The 20,699-nt window shown below is 34.6% G+C and overlaps 1 protein-coding gene across 22 annotated transcripts in view; it reads right to left on the bottom strand.

The window, feature by feature from the left end:
- The window catches only part of LOC128232525 (inositol hexakisphosphate and diphosphoinositol-pentakisphosphate kinase 2-like), an 88,344-nt gene that overhangs the window by 29,786 nt on the left and 37,859 nt on the right, over positions 1-20,699 (bottom strand). For 17 of the 22 annotated variants that reach the window (XM_052946132.1, XM_052946123.1, XM_052946130.1 and 14 more), the window contains 12 exons: positions 19,197-19,298; positions 18,244-18,405; positions 15,746-15,867; positions 14,966-15,076; positions 14,219-14,305; positions 13,146-13,331; positions 11,302-11,435; positions 4,078-4,203; positions 3,268-3,386; positions 2,165-2,277; positions 1,717-1,783; positions 928-1,069 (listed from right to left, as the gene is read on the bottom strand). In XM_052946132.1, the coding sequence (XP_052802092.1) occupies positions 928-1,069; positions 1,717-1,783; positions 2,165-2,277; positions 3,268-3,386; positions 4,078-4,203; positions 11,302-11,435; positions 13,146-13,331; positions 14,219-14,305; positions 14,966-15,076; positions 15,746-15,867; positions 18,244-18,405; positions 19,197-19,298 (1,471 nt within the window). Of the gene's footprint in view, positions 1-927; positions 1,070-1,716; positions 1,784-2,164; positions 2,278-3,267; positions 3,387-4,077; positions 4,204-6,826; positions 6,928-11,301; positions 11,436-13,145; positions 13,332-14,218; positions 14,306-14,965; positions 15,077-15,745; positions 15,868-18,243; positions 18,406-19,196; positions 19,299-20,699 lie in introns of all 22 variants that reach the window. The other 5 variants (XM_052946127.1, XM_052946143.1, XM_052946148.1 and 2 more) reach the window with 2 other exon arrangements.

Here is a 20,699-nt window from a genome sequence, read left to right as displayed (position 1 = left end):
TTTTAAACCGCATACCTCTGTTTTGATTCAGGTCATTGGTTTATGAAAATAAAGGTTACTTAGCATCATTGAACACCATTTTGCTTAAGACCTTAAAAACCCCCAAAAACATTCACTTCTGGTTACCTGATCCTGCTTAAGGAATGGTAACCAGTGTGTGTATACCACCTGATAAATTACGTCATATATGCTACGTCGGAAGGCAATATTTTTCTTAAAATAAAGACTTAAATTAAAGATAACTTTTCTCTTACTTCACCATTTTAAATGAAACAAAGGCCAGTCAATGCAGCTTAAATAGCCCCACCTTTGTTTTATAACCGGAGTTTGATAAGGTGATTAGTTTCATCAAACACTTCGACAAACCTGTTTCCCAAACAATGTTTTGACAATGCTCCGTCAGACGGCCGTATCGTGAAAAGGTTTGTCGAAGTGTTATAAGAAACTAAACTATTAATTAAAATTTGGTAAAAGACCGAAGGCGGGGCTCCGTAAGCTGCATAGAATGCGCTATGTTTCATTTAAAATGTTAAAGAAAATGAAAAGTTATCATTGTTATAAGTCTTCAATCGAAGCAAAATATTGCCTTCCGACGTAGCATTTATGACGCAATTTATCACGTGGTATACACACACTGGTTACCATCCCTACTGTTTTAAGAGTTAGTTGCCAAAAATAAAACAAAAAACTTTAAAGCTTTATACAGAAGAGAACTTTAACACCATTCTCCAAAGATAACGTTCTTACATATAGGTATATATAGCATTGTAAAAAAATTTATATATTTATTTCTTAAAAAGCTCCTTATGAAAAGATACGATCTATATATAACTACCTATCTGTTTTTGAAAAGGATGTAAACCTTTCCAAATCATTTTATTTTTTTGGCCTAAGCAAATGTCTGCAGACTTTTTTCAATTCCCTCACCTCTCGACTTAAGTTCTCTCTTTAGATCCTTGATCTTGGCGGTGATTTCATGCACCATTTCGTGTACAAGGTCGTTCATCTTTTTCGGGTTCTTGATAAACTGCATTGCAGCCTGTAGTGATGCCGTCTGTGTCGGGGCAAGCTGGAATAAAAAAGTGGATTGTGGTTAATTTGGGGAATATTTCATATACCGGAGGAAATACAGCATATGAGATTTTGTAAGGTCAGCACCTAGACACAAAGAATACTTTATTCATCATTATAATTTTGATAAGGGACATATATCACCAGTTGGGAAAACAAATGTGGTTGAATTTACCGCCTTCCAATTATCCTTCATTTTTACATTTTATCACTTAAAACTTCATATTAAAAATAATATGATTAAAATATTCTACATCAATAAGTACAAAGCATTAATAATGAAAACCAATTTTAATCTTGTTGAACAAACTTTTTTATATTAACCTTCAACCTTTTCAAAATTTATCAAGCAAATACTAACAGCCGTTTTAACAAACAGCAAATAGACTTTTGCACAATTGTACTAAAATCCACTCCGAACACAAGCCTCCAAACTCTGCACTGATAAAATGCTTTCAGGGCTTGTTAAAATTCTGACTTCATACATCAGGGCATGTTAAAAGTTTAAACAGCAAACACTTGTGTAAGAATCTGGGCTTGTATATCCAAAAGTCTAATTTCGATGACAATGCTCTTATAAGACATGTAATGTCTATGAATCCGATACAGATCACTGATCTGAGAGACTAATTACAAGAGCAGTACCTTTTGTGCATCCTCGTCATCAAATTCCTTGTCTTGGTTCAAAATTTCCATCAGTTTTTCCTTCACTCTGAAAAACAAAACTCTCATGTTACATCCATACAAACAATCGTTCAATGCAAAAAAGTGCTGATCTTTAAATAAATAATTCCCTCACTATACATGCCATTTAACTAATCATCTATAAATAAATCATTAGTAAGAATCTTGACAAAGTCTTCCAAAAACGTGACCACAGTTTGAACAAAAGACAGAATGCCATGCACGGTTAAAATGCTTTCCGACCTAGCTGGAGGTGAATATTGAAAGGCTTGTTAATTTATTTTGATGCCATACACTAATGTAAGAATTCAGGCTTAGTAATTCAAGAGTGCCATGACTGTATGAACTTTGGGTTGATTTCTGTTGTCTGAAGAGAATCGATCAAAAAGCATAAAACTAGCGGCCATACATGTGCTGGTACTTGGATGTCTCTCCCTCCTTGTCCAGCAGTCCGTTTGTGTTTGCGCTCTTCACCATAGAGACCAAGATCGGGGGCAGCTCACCCTCAAGTGCCAACAAACCCTGCAAGCATAGCGTTAACTTTTGATAAGGGAGATGTAGTGGTTTATATGTGTCTGGCTCTCACCCTAAACGTTTTGGGTATGATCCCTACCAGGATGAGTGGTATACCTTTCACCTTAGAGGTTGTGGGTTTGATCCCTACAAAGGTGACAGTGGTCTAGTGGTATAGGTATCCACCCTCAGGGTTCTCAATAAGTTTCGGTTGAACCGTCTGAAATAGTTAAGTAACCGAGCAGCTTCTACTTATTCCACTTAAAAATAATCCACTTAAAAATAATTTAGTTTTCCAAATTTGAACCGGCCCATTTACCATTTAAAGCGTCCATTTTGGCCGGCAGCCGGTTCTTATTGAAAACATTGCACCCTTCACCCAAGGGGTTGTGGGTTCATTTTCCAACTAGAGTTACTTCACATGACCTCTCAAAATGACGTCAGTACTGGTTTCTACCCAGGAAACAGACTCAAGAGTGATTCATACAAGCTTTCAGCTATCTTCACATTCAATCTTAAATAGTATTCTTATCTTTTTTAGCTGTAGGAACAGCGGCAAGATGGAATGAATCACTGTCAAGTCTGTCTTCTGGGAAGACACCATTGCTGAGAATTGGATATAGGAGGCCATAAGAAAATCTTCAGGGGCTTGAACCACACTTTATTGGGTGAGAGGCAGACACATTACCACTCTCCTTGGTACCATTCTCATCCTGTGTGAGCATCATTTGTTGATATTAGAAATAGCAGGAAAACGAACAGCACAATTATCAAAGACAATTTTTTATACCTAGTTCTTGCCAAATGACAGGTCATACATATTTCAATTTTGTTCACGTTTCAGGGACATTGATACATTGTTGATCGCCTAAATTTCTCTTTAGGCCTAATCTATCCACAGACATCACTATATTTAAAGATATTTTCCCTTTGTGAAAACTTGGTGTTCCAATCACAATCCCCAAATACAGACTATGACTAGACCATTTGTTCAAGTACCTTAGTAAACGCTGCTGCTGTCATCTGTACCCGTCCCTCATCGGAGGCATAGATCTTTAGGTCGTGTCGAAAGGTACTGTGAAGCCGAAGAAAACCCAGGCCAGGAGTCTCAAATTCACCTGAATTGAAAATAACTTATTCAAAAGTGGCTTATTACAGAAAAACACCTAACAGCAGGCATGGAATATACTCTTGTATTATACCCAACTGCTATAGAAGATATAGTAAAAATGCTACGGCAATATTTTTGACAATCACCCCACACTATCACCCTCTGCCACACTGTTACCCTCTGATGTCATGGGGGTGTTTAGTTCAGTATGACAAAATAGATACTGACTGCCTTGACGGTGACACTGCATATTGTTAACCTTTGGAAAATACTGTCAACCTCGGCATTGGCAATATGCACTGTCACCCTCAAGGCAGTCAATATTTATATTTATAATAATGTTTGAAAAAGATTTGAAAATACTTGACACAGTGGCGCAAAGGCTGGTCTGTTGTTTTTTCTAAAGTCATTCAAGGGGCATAACTCAACAATTATTAAAGCTAGAGTTATGTGCCTTGCTTCACATGTGCATATTGTCTACAGCAACATGTATACAAAAATTCTTTAATCTATAGCAGTTTTTGAGTTATGGCTGAGGTTAAAGGTTTTGCACGATGACCATGCTGGGGCGATGACATTATGACCTCAATTATATTATATTGTCTGAAAAACAGAAGAACTACACTCATAGTTTACATATCACCACTATCAAAGGGTTGAGTATTAACTAGATTTAGGGCAGGGTGAGTGGGGCTTACCTTGTCCCCCAGGATAGAGCGTCCGGAAGGCTTTCCCAAGGTCTTCTGCCTGGTATTTCCCCGCAGGGGTCAACTCCCCACCCCATTTCAGTATCAACACCAGGGATGGCTCCTTAGGAATTTCATCTGTGGAAATGACAAGACCAACATAAGAAAGGCGTAAGTAGCTGGAAATTTAAGAAGGCTCTTTTCTAGGCATTTGCCAAGAAATTTGAAATATTATTGCTGAATAATGATTGAATTGAGAATGAAAATTCAAGGAGAAACTTATTGAAATTGGGAATTCTGCAAGCTTTTATTCTTTTTGGGGGGAATGGAACAGTGAGGTGTCTAGAAAAAAGCCTGTTTAGTATCTTGCATATGATTCGTTATCAACATATTTTTCTTGGAGACTTAAAACAGTATTGTAAACTAAAATTCTTTTATCATACTGGTTTCCTCTACTATTTATAAATCTTTTATTTATGAACTAATCTTTTATTAATTTTCATAAAATCCTATCATTATTTTTAACCTAATCAAAAGTTACATTATTTAATCATTCAAACAGTATATAATAAATATTGTTCTACAATTGTTGTTTTTTACTTTAGAGCACAGGCACCCAAGTAAATTCTTCAAAAGTAAACACAGAACACAAATAAGTAAAACAGAAGTTTTTTTAACTTGAGCCACAATTAATAAATAGCTTGTTTGGCCATAACAGATTCATCAAATTACAGACGAGGGTTTTGAGGGCCACTTTTTCAAGCCCTTTTGAGGACATTCCTTGCTTCAAATTTAAAGCAAACTGGATTGTCAATTCAAACAAAAATGAAGTAAAAAGCCAATTTTTTTTTTACATAAACATTTTTTTTGGTCCCTCAGGAGCCATAAGATCTGTGGAAATCAACCATTCTGCAGTCAAATCACATCCCTGTTAAGGGGTAGGTAATGTATCCCCCCACAGCCAAACCAAATATTCTTTAATTGTGGCCTTTAAGTGAAACAGAAAAGTAGAAAATACACAGGATATAATGGTGCAGGAGGGTTACACTATACTCAGCAATTCAAATAGAAGAAATACATTTTCAAATTAATGATCTCTTTATTCAGCCCATTGGATCGATTCCATAAGAAATCACTAGAACAATGAGGTCATGTAATCAACGTGCATCGGACAAAATAGCGTAAGATCAAGATTTTTAGCTAAATATTTAGTAATTGTTACAAATCCAATTAAAACTCCTTTGCAGTCCAATAAAACCCATAATTTTGAAAGAGAGTAGCAACTCAGAAATATTTTTTTCAAAAAAAGGTGATCTTACGATTGTCATATTGATTAGATGGCCCCTGAATAAACTTTTATAGAGGTGGTAAAAATAATACTGTAGATTGTAATAGCAATATTGTTTGATTGTGATTTTGTTTTTTATCTATTTCGCAAAACTTTTTTTCTTGGTGCCACAATACTACTGTTTGGAAATGATCTTAACATTTCTAGTCTTTAGTCTTAAATAAAGCATTAAATGATTGTGGCTGTAAGGTCAGTCGAATCTGACAAATGATCAACTTCCCACGTAAAAGGAAACCTACTGAAGTTGTACTGATTTAGCGTATACTTTTACTGATCACAATGAACTAACTACTTAACAGGCAAGCCCCTCCCCCTCCCACACCCACCATACATGTACAGCTTGCAATTTGAACTTAATTTAAATACCGTGGTGCATTTAACACAATCTACAGCATTATTAAACAAGCAATCTACACAATCTACAGAGCAATTTACCAAATGGTTTTATTGACAAAAAAAGAACCCATCTCCAAACACCTATTCATATACTGACCAAAAGAGTTGACACATATGTCTGAAGAGTTTAATTAGAAACATAATTCAAAGTTAAGAAAATATTGCTCCAAATATTTGAAACTTATATATTTCATTTCTGAGGAATGATTCTTGAAGTATTTTAAACTTGTATTCATTACTCCACATTATTTATTTTTTTAAATATGATATTTTTCTTCTAAATACAGAAAAACACTTTATCTAAATACCTTAAACTGACTTTTAAAAATAAAAAAGTGCTCAATTTTTGTAACTCACTTTGGAAGACGGAAAATTGCTCCAAATATTTTGAGCTCATTTTGAAATTGGAAATAGTTCCACATATATTTTAGACATTTTAAGAGGAATGGAAAACTGTTAGAAAAGATCTTAAACCATGGAAAATTGCTCCAAAGATTATAATGAAGCAAACTCCAAGGCCCATATTTGCAAACATCTTGAGTCTGAATATGAGACTCAAGTCTCCAATCTACATATCTTTATTTTCCTGTAAACTAAGTTTCAAAAAAGATTGAATGTTGAAAATCGCTGTTTATGCATGTTATAAAGCTTTTTCTATTTTTCTATTTAAAATTTAGAAAATGTGCATTCTGAGTCTAAAAATCAATACTCAAAAATTTTATCGAAATGGGCCCTGCATGGACCATGATTACAAATGGTCTCAAGTTTTAAGTCTAGACTCAGACTCAGAAAAAAATATCATTTTATTAAATAGCGAAATAGATCTTTATTCCATTTTTTTTTTTTTAACAAAAATATGAAAATAATAGTAATTTTAATAGATTTCAGCATAATTCACCATAAATGATCTTCAAAAAGGACAGTTATACAATGAAATTAAGATTCACAGTCTTGGGACATGAGTCTGAACACAGACTTGAGACTGTTCGCAAACATGGGCTCTGGTCAGATACCAACCATCACTGGACGTGTGTGGGCGCCCAATTGGCTGATATTGCGGGCGGCAAAATGGCTGATATTTCAGCTGCACTTTCCTATTGATGCCAGAGAACTCATACCTACAGAACATAGGAATGAAAAAAAGGTTGCGATTTTGTTTTCTTTAATTTTTCGGCCTTTTTTTTTGGCGAGTGAATTTGAAGCCCAATGGCGATCGTTCCTGTAATGGTTTTAATCTGCTGCAAGAAAGCACAAACAACAATACATGCAGAGCCCATATTAACTAACCTCTTGAGTCTGAGTTTTAAGCTGCAATCTCACCGATTGTCATGCAGTTTTGACACTTTTTAAAACATTTGTCCCATAATCGGCTGATTTTGGCATCAATGCCTTAAATTCAGTCATATTAGATAACTCACTATAGAACAGAACTCAACTGTTTGGTTAAGCTTTGAGCCATAAAAAATCCACTTTCGGACAGAAATATGATAAACTGAGATATGATCTTTTTTCTGCATTCTTATATCACTGGTTTCATGACATTTACGCAAAAATTAGCTCATTCAAAGACAAAAACTAAAAAAAGTTGTCAAAACGATAAATCTGTGAGAGTGCAGCTTTAAGACTTAAGATTCAAAACTTCAAATTTTAACTTTCTTGTAAAATGGAGTCAGAGTAAGAAGAGTCATAATGGTATATTTTCTGTATCTCTAACAAACAGCTGGTTCTACTATAATTATACATCATTTGTTGATTTTTTTATATTAATAATTTTTATTTCCAGAAATTTCAAATTCAGACTCAACATGTTAATAAATTGGGGCCCTGCATTAGGCATAAATTACCAAGAAATGGCTAAATACATGCAGGGCTGTGTTCATAAAGCAAGTCATGGTGAATTTTCAACTTTTAGTCATGGTGAATTTTCAACTTTTAAGTACAAAATTGCCTTTCTCTCAAAGGTAAATTTTAAGAAAACTAATAATATTCAAACAAAAAAAAATGAAAAAAATCCAAGAAAATTGTCTTTATTATGAATTTACATAAATAATTTCGCTGAAAACCGAAGGATATAAAATTAACTAACACAGTTTAAAAAGTTGATTTTTTTCATTTAGATGCTTTATGAATACAGCCAAAGATCAAGGAGCGTTCATCAAACTGTCATACACTTCACTAAACATTTTGGTCTGACAGGGTCTTTGTGACACTACGTAATCTACTTAAAAACTCAATGCCATAAAACTATTTTGATGTACGCTCCTTGACAAGACGGCCTGCAGTCTGCAAACAACCTTTTTCAGGGGGCCAGAACTGAACTATAAGTGACATGACACCGAACCCACTATAGATGGTAGTATTAGTCAATGATGAAGACATATTTTTTGGATATGATTTATTATGTTTTATAAGATACAATTATATCCCAACTCCAAAGAATTTGTTTTCACCTTCCCTGACAGATAATACTGCCATCTATGAAACCATCCTGATATAAATATTCATAAAATTGTTCAACGAATGGAGAGACTTACTAGTCATATGGTAACCATGGACAAGTGAATGCTCTTAGACTTTGATTCAATATATTTTTTCTTTAAAAAAAGGCCATTTTCGAGGGCAGTTATTATCATATTATTATGTCATGTCAGTTATAGAAGGTCCTATTTTTCTAAACATTATTTCTATGATTACAAGATTCCCAAAATTGGCATCTTCTTGCAATGCACAACTACTAGTTACTCTGCTAGCATCTAGAAAAGGTTGTGTCACCGACTGCCAGCAGAACTCTCTATATAGATTTATATATACCTAAACACCAGTCTACCATTATTATATAATTATCATATACTGTTTAGGAAACTTTAACAAAAAGTCCCCTTTAAAGTAACTACAATGTAAGGTGTACACTGACTTTTATTAGACCTGTGGCCTGTTTTAATACAAATCAATTTCAGTCGCAATTTTTTTTCAATCTTAGCATCATAATTTTTTTATTTTGCTACGTCATATTTATGCGAAAATGATTTAAGCCCAAATTGAAAATTAACAAATTTATTAACTTAAATAAAAATCAAATATTATTTAAACAAATTTTAATTTAAGATTGTTGAAGTAACGACTAAGATCATTTACTGAAACAGGCCTTAGGCGCTTAACCAATCAGATTTGGACAAACAAATCTCTCAACCTATTGGATTTGGGCAAGCAAATCTCTCAACCAATCATATTTGCATATACGTTATTCAAATTACAAAGATGGTGACAGACAACAATATCTACAACAGGTAGTACTAAAAAGACCAAAAGCAATGGAACTTTTAAAAGCAAATGATGAAAGCTGATGATAGAAATCGTTAATGTTATTATGTTGCATTTTTTGCGCTTTGAATTGCTTGTTTCCAATGGAATGTTTTTCATGTGCTCAAGATCAGAAGAAGTTATGAGATTACAAACACAAGTAACTCAGATTGTTGACAACCGCTGTCAGTATTCATAAAATACTTATGCATCAGAAGTTACTATAGCTGCTCTCTCAAAGATGGACAGTTTTGACATTCCTTAATGTTTTGTTTCAGAATCAGCTCATTTCGGCATCAATGCTTCAATTCAGTCAAAAAAGACAGCTCACAATAGAACAGATCTGAATTGTTCGAAAAAAGGCCAAAAATGTCAATACTTCAAGCTTTCGTTACACTTTCATACATCAATTTTTGACCATGAATATAAAAAACTGCAATATTATCTTTATTCAGCATTCTTATACTGCTGGTTTCGACACAATTACGCAAAAAAATGGCTCATTCCAAGGCAAAAAAAAGTTAAATCAAAACCGGCAATATGTGAGAATGTAGCTTTAAAGCCACTTGTTCTATTATGACCAGTGTATTTGTTTATATTTACAAATGAATAAAGATACCAATTGCATAAATAGGCATCTTGTTGTTGTTTTTAATTAACCTTACAATGCAAATTACAGTTAAACATCATCCACAAAAAAGGAATGTTCAACTAGCCCAAAGACCATTAACATAAAAATTTAAATGTTAACAACTTTTTCTGCTGTGTTGACACTTACAGCTATAATCATGGCTCATAAAATCCTATCAAATTATCTGTCTATCAGTGTGCAGTGGATATGGTCACCAACTCGACCTTGGATTTAAAGCATGCTCTGTGCAAGATAACATCTCTGATCAACATGTTATTGTATGATTTTGTAGATTTTTTTTTATTAAGCAACATTGAACCAAGGAGAAATAAATGTTAAAAGAAACAGTGACCTATAACCATACCTGACTGTCCAGTAAACCATTGAATATATTTGACCTTGTCCTTGGAATGACCTTGAATGATTTTAAATTGACCTTGAACCTTAATCAACATGTCAACTATGACATGACTCATAACTCCTTCCATTTTGAAAACTTATCAATATCACACATACATAATAATCTAGGGCTGACTATTCAATCAACAACATAAATTGAACTTAAACTTAAGATTAGAAACTAAGTGTTTTGATTGGTCTGTATATTTAGCTGACCAATAGGCTGATTGGAATCACTGAGGCATGTCTAAGGTTAAGGATAAGATCAATATTGAATACTAGCCATTTACCAACTATTTAAAGATGTTTAAAGATTGGGAAAGGGATATGGCTTCATTTGGTAACCACAATTATGTTTTTGTCCGACCTTCATGATAATACCAACAAATAAAACATGCAACTACAGACTACTTCGTGCAATTTTCATAATCTAAACTCTCTATAACTGGCTGGTGTTTTCCGGAATTACAGAAACACATGAATTATACTAAAAGCAAAAGTTATCCATTAAGTAGGGTTTTCGCTAGGGGGCATTGATTGGGAGGGTGCTGCAACCCTGTCCTTTTTTGGAAGCACCCTTCTGCCCTAATGAGACCAGCATGGGTACCCTCCTGCCTTCAAAGAATTAAATGCTTATTAAACATTTTCTTAAAAATTAATAATTCTTTTATCATTCACAGCCCGATACAATGTGCTTTTTTGTCCCTCAGCACCATCCCTTTTCTGCAGCACCCAGTCCTTTTGAAACCCTAGCTAAACCCTACAAAAAAGCATTACTTGTGTGATTGTAAATGAAAATTAGGTGATAAATGCTGTTTTAGTAATGCATTAACCTCTCACTTCCATACAAGCAGATCTGGGACATAACAATAAGTGAGCTTTTATATTTCTATCATTTGTTTATAAACATTTAACATACAGATTATCAATTTTTAGAATGAATATTCTGGAAAAAAAAGAAGAAGATATTTAAACTTTATTTATTTAATAAAGCAAAAAAAAAAAAAAAAAAAAAAATTGGTATGGATAAGACTTAAAATTGTACCGAACTACATAAAAAAACCTTTTCACTCTTTAAGTTTAGCCCTAAATCTACTATGTAAAGAAAGGAACGCCATTTTAAGACATCTATGATTTTAAGAAGAGAGTCGAGATTACGTACGGGTGCAGTGGTCACTATAATACTTATCGCCGTCTGAACTCATCACACCTTCTTCGCTCGACGACTTTTTGGGCGCCCCGTTTGGCTGGTATTTCAGCTGAACTTTACGATTTATGCCAGAAAAATGGCCATACCTGGGTTGGCAAAATAGCACTCATGGTTGACAATTCTGGATAAAGTGCCAGTCTTATCAATGATCATAATTCAGCATTATTGTACAAGACTCGATGAACAGCCTTATTGTACATCCAAAACATTAAAGCTGCACTCTTACAGATTTTAAGTTCTGACAACAATGCCTAAAATTCAGTCATTTGAGATAACTCACAAAATAACAGATCTCAATTATTTCGTACACTGCAAAAAATCTTTTTTTTCTTCATAACACTTTTAACCATCAAACATCAATTTTCGAATGCAAATATGATAAATTGCGATCTGATATTTTGTCAGCAGTCATATATCACGGGTTTCCAGACATATACGCAAAAATTGGCTCATTCAAAGATGTAAAAAATTAAAAAGATGTCAAAACGATCATTCCGTAAGAGTGCAGCTTTAAAACAAATTACAGTAAAAGTGTACTTAGTATTTTGTGCTCTCATAATAAAGCAATTACATTCAAAGTCAACCAATTTATCAAATATTTGTTTGATATAAATGTAATTCCAATAATTTTGAATGTAATACTTTGACTGGCATTAAAACCTACTCTATTCATAAGCATTCTTAATTGGTCCTACCATAATCTGTGGTATGACTGCGGTATGATGGAGGTGATTTATGAAACTGTATAAAATGACAGAGATAACATGCAGTGGGGATTTTGTTGCTAATAATTGGCAATTTGGGGCCTCATTCACGATTCCAAAAATTAACTTTTTTTGGCCATAAAATTCACTATATTGGGCCAAAAGAAACAACATGTTTTTTTTAAATCTCTTAACAAGTAGTAAAGATAAGTTAACATGCAATACTGCTTCAAACAGAGGAGGTTACAGCAGTCCAAGACATCTGTGACCCCCATCAAGGTGCTGGGTAAATTCACAAATCTAGGTACTTAAGCAGCTATTTTCACAATTTTAAGGGCCAATTCATTAAGAGGTGGAAAAAAAACACTGACATGAAACCTGAGAAATAACATGAAATAAAACATTCCAAACAAAAATTAAGCCCTCCAAGTGCTGCTGTCAAAAACACGTGGAAAATGGATAAGGATAATTATATTTCAGGTGAAAATGCATGGTTATTTAAAATAGGGGCCATCAACTAGTCAAGTGCAACCTATTACTGAAGTTTCATAATCCTACATCAAACTGTTCTAAAAGTTATTTTGCAGTTTTCATAAGACTGTTGACTGTCACTTTGACCTATTGACCTCAAAATATATAATGGTCATCTACTGGGAAAGAGCCTATAAATAGCTCTTAAGTTTTATAGCCTTAGGTCAAACTATTTTTAAGTTATTGTGCGGACAACATTTTCATATCACTGTCGACCGTAACCTTTGACCTACTGACCTCAAATACAAAAGCAGTCATCAAATGGTCAAAGGCAGCAGAACACTGAAGTTTCATGGACCTAGGTCAATCTGTTCTGAAGTTATTGAGCAAACAAGACAGTGTCTACTGACCAACTGGACTGCTAACTGACCTACCTAACATTTTTAAACTTTTATGCAACTTTTTTAAATGGAACATAAAAATAGTGTAACTTGATGTAGGTCTCCTTCTTTCACCATAATGGCTGAATTCCCACATGGAACACTTTCTCTCAATGTCTCTACCCAGAAAACAGACTCATGCAGTGTAATTCATATCAAAATCTATACTAAATCCACCTACATTTCCAGGACAAGCTTAAGTTGGCGGAGTTTTGCCTTTTTCTCCAGAACCTCTGGGTTTGTGTCAGCTTTACTCTCACACAGCAGGTCACGGGCGATGTCCAGGACCTCCTGTAGCTGTTTGGGCTTCTTCAGTTTCAGATGGCCCTTCTTGTACCCATTGTACTTTTTAAACAACTCAAAGAACCTGAAAATCATGGGGATACCACTTCATTACCATATATATAACATGTTCTGTAAATAAACTGTCCCAGATTGGACGAAAAGCAATTTTCAGAGATAAAATATTGACCTGTCTGGTTAAAGACTGGAAACAGTTTAACATATGACGTCAATATAACGCTAGAAAAATCACTGCAAAAACCATATTGACCTGTCTGTTAAAAGACGGGAAACAGTTCAGCATATGATGATATATTTCATGAATAATCATGTAATAAAACAGTTATTTACTTACTAACTATGAAATATGCAGTTCATATTGACAGCATATTTTTCAGTTAATAAGTAAATAATTGTATAATGTATAATGCTTGATAACAGGGGTTAAAGCAGTGAAAATAGTCAATTCTTATAAAATAGCCCCAGATCTGTGAGTACGAGGGATTTATGTCTTAAGCAGGGTAAAAAGGCCTTGACAACTTTTGAAATTGTTTCCTACGACACTTATATTCATTTTAAGGGACTTCCTAATGTTTCTGATGCAATGGTCCTGGAAAAAAACTTTTTTTTCCAATTGTACGAAAACCTAAAGTTAAAAGCTCTCGATCCAGATTTCAGGATTTATTCTGAACTTCAAAACCTCTGATACCTTATTCATGTGTGTTTATCCTGCCATATTTCATTTAAGATAAGTGAAAATCACTTATGTCCGGCTGGTTTTACAGCATTGGTCATTTACATTAAGTGAAAATCACTTATGTCCGCTGTTTTTGCAGCATTGGTCATTAATGATGAGATAAAAACACTTATGTCCGACTCAAAATGTCCGAAATATCCATTAACATTCTGTTAACAAATGACACAAAATCTTGTGCTATGTATACAGTGTGTATTTCTACTACAAAAACTTACTTCATGTGTTTGACTTCCATCTTCATCTTCTGTTTGGGCGTCCTGTCACCGTGTCTGATCACAGCTATCACACAGCGTAGCTCCATCCTGGAGGAAGAGAAAATTGAATGTCAATCAGGGCTTCTGAGTTGACAGGCTCGTACCAATTGAGATTTCAAACTTTTAATAGCCCTGATGTCAATACATCATCTGTCTTTTTTTTAACAATTATATGGGGCATGACTGAACTACAGGGATGTGATTCACCTGGCAGATGAAGGGCTGAAAACCATTTCAGTGATGGGTTTGTGGTTAAAGGGGGTGAAGCTCTCTGCCGCAGAAGCAAAAAACGTACTTTTTAAAAGCTAACAACAAATACTAACAACAAATTACGTTATAACCAAAAGCAACTGCTTTACTTTTTTCAATAAATTAAAAAAAAAAAACTAAAAATATTGATTTTACTTAAAAAAAAAAAAAATCCACTCAAGCCCTTAGATCCAGGGAAATCTGCAAATCTTTAGACAAATCACATCCATGAACAATTACAAAAGCCATAGCAATAAAACTGATAGCTGTAATGCAACAAATATGGATTATGTCAGTGCAGGTAACATGTGGTCTGAGTTTCCTGTCAGCACATTAAACATTTATAAGTTGAGGCCAAGGTTATAGTTTCTGCACAAAAACAGTCAGGCTTTGACAATATCCAGACTGGTTTTAAAATGGAACAGACAAGCTCTTATTTTGAAGACTGGTTTAACTTACATGGAGCCAGACGTAGTTGGTACCACGGGGATATCTTCTGGCGCTGCGCCTAATACAAGGGCCACATTCTGAATATGCAACTGGGGAGCCAATGCTCGTACGATCATTGTCCTGTAACATAAGACATGTGCTTATGATTATACATGAAACTGTATATTAATGCAGTAGCATCTTTTTGTTTACAAATGTGCCACAAAGCCAAAGCCCTTGCTCATTTGGGTTTCTTTATTCCAGTTAAACAAGGCAATCAACAATTATTGTGATTATGATTATAAATGAAACTGTATATTAATGCAGAGGCATCATTTTTAAACAAGTGGGCCGCGAGGACAAAGCCATAGCTTGTTTGGGTTTTTTGTTTCCATTTGAACAAGGCACATGACAATTCTTTAAGCAGGAGTTATGGGCCTTCCTTTACATGTGTATATTCTTGCTAGCAAGTTCCATTTAAATATATTGGAGGTTTTTTTGAGTTATGGCCAAGGTCATAAAGTTTAGCACACCAATACTTATGACCATGAGACCAAAGCTTTCTCAGTATGCTTTTATACTTCCATGAACAGACAATCTTAAAATCATATCACATCAGTGAATGCTCTACACGAAGTCATTCAAAAATTTACTGATCACAAAGGAGAGTATGATGCCAACACAAGAAAATGTAATTCCTGCTTCACAGACAACAAAAAAAAAACATGCCAAGAGATTTGTATCCTTCCCTTCTTTGGAAATATTTTATGTGATGATTTATCTAATATCACACGAACGTTAAACACATACCCTAGAACATTTGCGCAGTCATCGTAGTATTTGGTGGAGTTTTTCACAAAGCTGAATCCATTCACATCACAGACATACGACTTGCCTCCGGTCCTCAACAAGTCAAACCCACACACATTTTGCTGTAAGAAATTATCATGATTAAGGCATTCTTACATTTACACAAGTCATGTTTATTTATATAGTATATATGTACTGTGTTATTTGTGGATTAAGGCATTCTTACATTTACACAAGTCATGTTTATTTATATAGTATATATGTACTGTGTTATTTGTGGAGTTTTGTGCTGTTGTTCCATGTTTTTGGTTTGTGTTCTATGTCTGTGGCGTTTATCCTGTGCCATTAGTTTTATGTTAAAACTTTCAACTACTGATGAGCTTGTTTCTGTAGTTTTTCATATAAATTTTAATAATAAAAACAAAAATTATTTTAAAATCTGTCCATACAAGGGAAAGTTACAGCCCGGACACGAGTTATTGAGCTGGACACATGGACGGACGGACGGACAGACAGACGGACAGACAGACGGACGGTGCGATTTTAATATGCCTACCTTCAGGGGTATATGCCCACCTTCGGGGGCATAACAAAGCCTATGATTAGTGTACACCGTACTAATGACATTCAAAATAACAAAAAATGCAAGTGATGTTTGACTTTCTGGCGTTCCAATTTTCTGTTATTTTCTATTTTCAATGTCAGCTAGCAAACACAATCATTATGAATCTTATGTAATTAAGTTGCTTATTTCTTAATATCCCTTTCGAGGGTGGCTTCTGATCCATTTGCCATACAGATAATGGGTTTTTCAATTTATAGCTACATGGCCAAAAATTCCCCACTTAAAACAGCGCAAAAATATTGTAAATATTTTTTTTCATCTGTACACAAATCATAAGCTGTTTTCTGTTTTGATCATTTTAGTCAAATGAACATTATAATTAATGCATTAAAATTAATATGTTTAATTTGTACCTCTATATAGTGTAAACCTGTATTGATCCCCTTTAAATAAAGATATGAATTATTCACAAAACATTCACATCAGCTTACAGCTTCTTAAGATGGGTTATTTTTTTCCTTTTCGTATTAAACAGGGCCCCATATCAGTAAGATAGCTGTTAACCTTACGCTGCTTAGTAGTGCTCATAAAGTAACGGCAGAATCTAAGGGATAAATGTCCTTACAATTATTTTATTGAAAAGCAGTTTAATACAAAAACGAGGTTTTGGCTGGAAATTAACAATCAGAAGCCTTACGATCTTTAATGAGAGGTTGCCCAAACCTATCAATATCTTATCTGAAAAACGGGCAGGGAATTTATTTAAAATGCAGGTATATAAATTCATAATAACAGTGGCTCCTTACAGTTGATAATTTTATGTCAGTCCCGAAAAATAGGCCCTTTTTTCAGCATATCGGAAAAGTGCAAATTGATATACCATTATGACCTTTAGATCAATATTACACGCATTAATTGTGGCCAAATCTTTTTTATAAAAATATATCTTTCGCAGATTATTAAATTATCTTATGAATGGTGTCAATAATGTCAGTTTTAAATGATTTTATTTTATCTGAATTAAAATGCATTTTGAAGATGGACTCATACAATTACTTTGAAGTTTCGTAATTTCATTCAATTAAGCGGTAAAAAGATGCAGGGATCAACAAAATTTTATAACCATCATCATAAAAAAAACCATTTCCTGATTAAAAAGCAGACGATTGATGTTCCAGTGTATAGTACACAGAAATATAGCATGAATATCCTGTGTCATCCGGCAAATTGATCTTGGGTGTCTGTTTTACTTCATGCCCCCTCAGAAATGCACCATGATAGCCCTGTTGTGTCATCCAGATGCTTGCAAAGTTGCCAAAAGTGTTTGGTTACTCAATAAGGAACCTATTCGTACACTCAGTGTAATATTCAATTTTGATCCTGTTGAAAATTGACGCAATGCTGGATATGAACCTTCATAGCAAATCATATACATGTGTTTCTAGACAAAACACAAACATGATCATAACAATTCACCATTTTTTACATGTGAATGTTATACATCAACAATGCAGGTATGTATAAACGCTGTTCCCAGGCAGTATCGGATCGACACCGAATGCAGACCCTAGCTCAACATTTTTATATGAATCAATAAAATTTAAGGGATGGCAGAAAAGAGAGGGGGTGGACGGGGATGTAAATCTAGCAATTAATTAATAGTTGCCTTAGAACCCCTGTTATGAGATTGTAAAAGTATATCTTTGTACATATTGTCATCAAGGTGTGTAAGTAGTCTAGTGGCATTGGTTTCCGCCTCTCACACGAGAGGTAGTAGGATCATTTCCTAACTTGGGAACTTTCTCATAATCTTTTAAAATGGACACTGGTTGCTACCTAGGAAACAGATTAGTGCATGTTTTTTTTAGCTATAATGTCACAATTTTAAACTAAAAATGTATTGTTTGCAGGACTCAAATTTAGGCAGCCTTACCTTGAAAGCGAGGCAGACCTTCCTGGCAATCATTTTCTCCTCGGCAGAGAGGATGACTGGAAAGCGCACCTCCTTCCCGTCCTTATCCCTCTCAACTTTCCCATCGAGGGCTGGGGATTTACGAGCCTCTGCATGGGCGTAGTCCGGACCCACTGTGTACACCTGCAGTTAGGGATCGGAAACGAAGATATATTCCCTTATGATATTAGGTCATGAGTGTTATGCTTTTTATGCAATAATCTGTAAGTGTCTGCCATGCTTCGCAGATATTGAAAATGTAAAATGTATTAACTCTCATTTACAAAATATATTCTGTTTATGCTATTATTGCTTTTAAACTGATAGTTACATGATTTGTTTCTACTTCCAATAAAATAAGAATGGTCCCCAGAGCTATAGATAACTTTTTACTCAAAGAATATTGTATGCCCTTATGCAATTCTGTTCCTGTGTATTGTACAGCTTAATTTAATTCAAAAAAGTGTAATGGCAATTGTTAAAGTATATTAGCACATTAAAAGTGCAAACAAGCATGTATTTTACATGCATGGTAGGCTTGATCCTAAACAAAGAACTTAATTGATTAAAAGCGCTAGACAGCGCTTACTTCCCTTTGCACAATGAACAACATAATGCTCATCAAGGGAAAGCACTGTGTAGGAGTTGAAGTGATTCTAAGGAGCTGGTCAAAACCATTGTTACCAAAACAGTCGTTATTTAATTAAAGTTAAGTTACACCCTTACAACATTTCATATTCGAACCAAACAAACAGATGTTTAATTTTATATCGTATTTGGCACATTTTAAATAATATTTTCCCAAATTATGACCCTTATCTGTAGCTCTACTGGACACTTTATGTCAAAATGGTTAACAAATTCTGACATTCTTTTTTCCCCCTTAAATTCAGTGTTTCATTATTTCGGGTAAATAAATTTAATGATCCCCGTACCTTGACATCAGTTCCGTCTGTTGGCATGAAGTCCTCATATATAAAGGATCCGGACTTGCGGACCTGGCCCATCGAGTAGTACATACTGCTACGGGAGCCAATCTTCACAGGGAACCACACATGGAATAGACATGTATCACAGTGAGAAACAGGGAACCACACATGAAAAATATACATATACCACAGTGAGAAACAGGAAACCACACATGAAAAATATACATGCACCGCAGTGAGAAACAGGGAACTACATTTTAAAAATATACATGTACCACAGTGAGAAATGGGACAACACATAAAAATTATACATGTACCACAGTGAGAAACAGGGAACCACACATATAAATTATACATGTACCACAGTGAGAAATGGGGAACCCCACATGAAACAGACATGAACCACAGTGAGAAACGGGGAATCAAACATGAAATAGACGTCATGTACCACAGTGAGAAATGGAGAACCCAACATGAAACAGACATGTACCACAGTGAAATACGGGGATCCAAACACAAAATACGCATCTTCCAAAATGAGAAAACAGGAACCTGTGTTGAATAATATATGTACCACAATGAAAAGCAGGGAGCCACATATGAATTATACATGAATCACAAGGACAAACGAGGAACCACACATGAATTATACATGTACCACAGTGATAAACTGGCAACGCTCATAAAATATACATGTACCAGAGTGAATAATGGGGCACAACACATGAGATAGACATCAATCACAGCGAGAAATAGGGAACCACACATGAAATATACATCAATCACAGCCAGAAATAGGGAACCACACGTGATATAGACATCAATCACAGCAAGAAACAGGGAAACACACATGAGATAGACATCAGTCACAGCGAGAAACAGGGAACCACACATGGAATTTACACCAATCACAGCAAGATACAGGGAACCACACATGAGATATACATCAATCACAGCAAGAAACGGGGAATCACACATGAAGTATACAAGAACCATATTGAGAAATAGGGAACCACACTTGAAAAATTAAAATATACCAAAGTGAGAAACCAGGAAAAACTTTCCACACACAAGAAAGGATAGACTTGTTTTTCACAGTTCAAACAGCATTAGCTTTAAAAGATGTGTTTCATCACTCCAAAAGCTCACACTGTTAAGTGGTATTATTGCTATCTTTCAAACTTTTTATGAAGGCCATAATTTAATATGTTATGCTATATAGCTGCATGTGTTACCTCAAGAAAAACAGCTTAAAATTATTTTTATTGTTGACAGAATAAAAGTGTGTATGATACAAAGACTAGTGACAGATTCTAAATATATTGATTGGTTTGTTTGTACGAGGGAACATGATCTAAAACCTGAAAAAACCTGTGAATATCGAGTTCCGAGAAAAACGACAATTACTAAATAATTGTGTCACAGAGTGAATTATTGTGTATAATGGTTGCATTGATTAAACATAAAGACATCAGTCTACTTATAAGATACATCAGGCAGATAAGGCAG

This window comes from Mya arenaria, chromosome 4 (genome assembly GCF_026914265.1).
Source record: "Mya arenaria isolate MELC-2E11 chromosome 4, ASM2691426v1".
Taxonomy (NCBI): domain Eukaryota; kingdom Metazoa; phylum Mollusca; class Bivalvia; order Myida; family Myidae; genus Mya; species Mya arenaria.
Note: the sequence above shows the minus strand (reverse complement) of the source record. Positions and strands in the feature narration are given on the sequence as shown.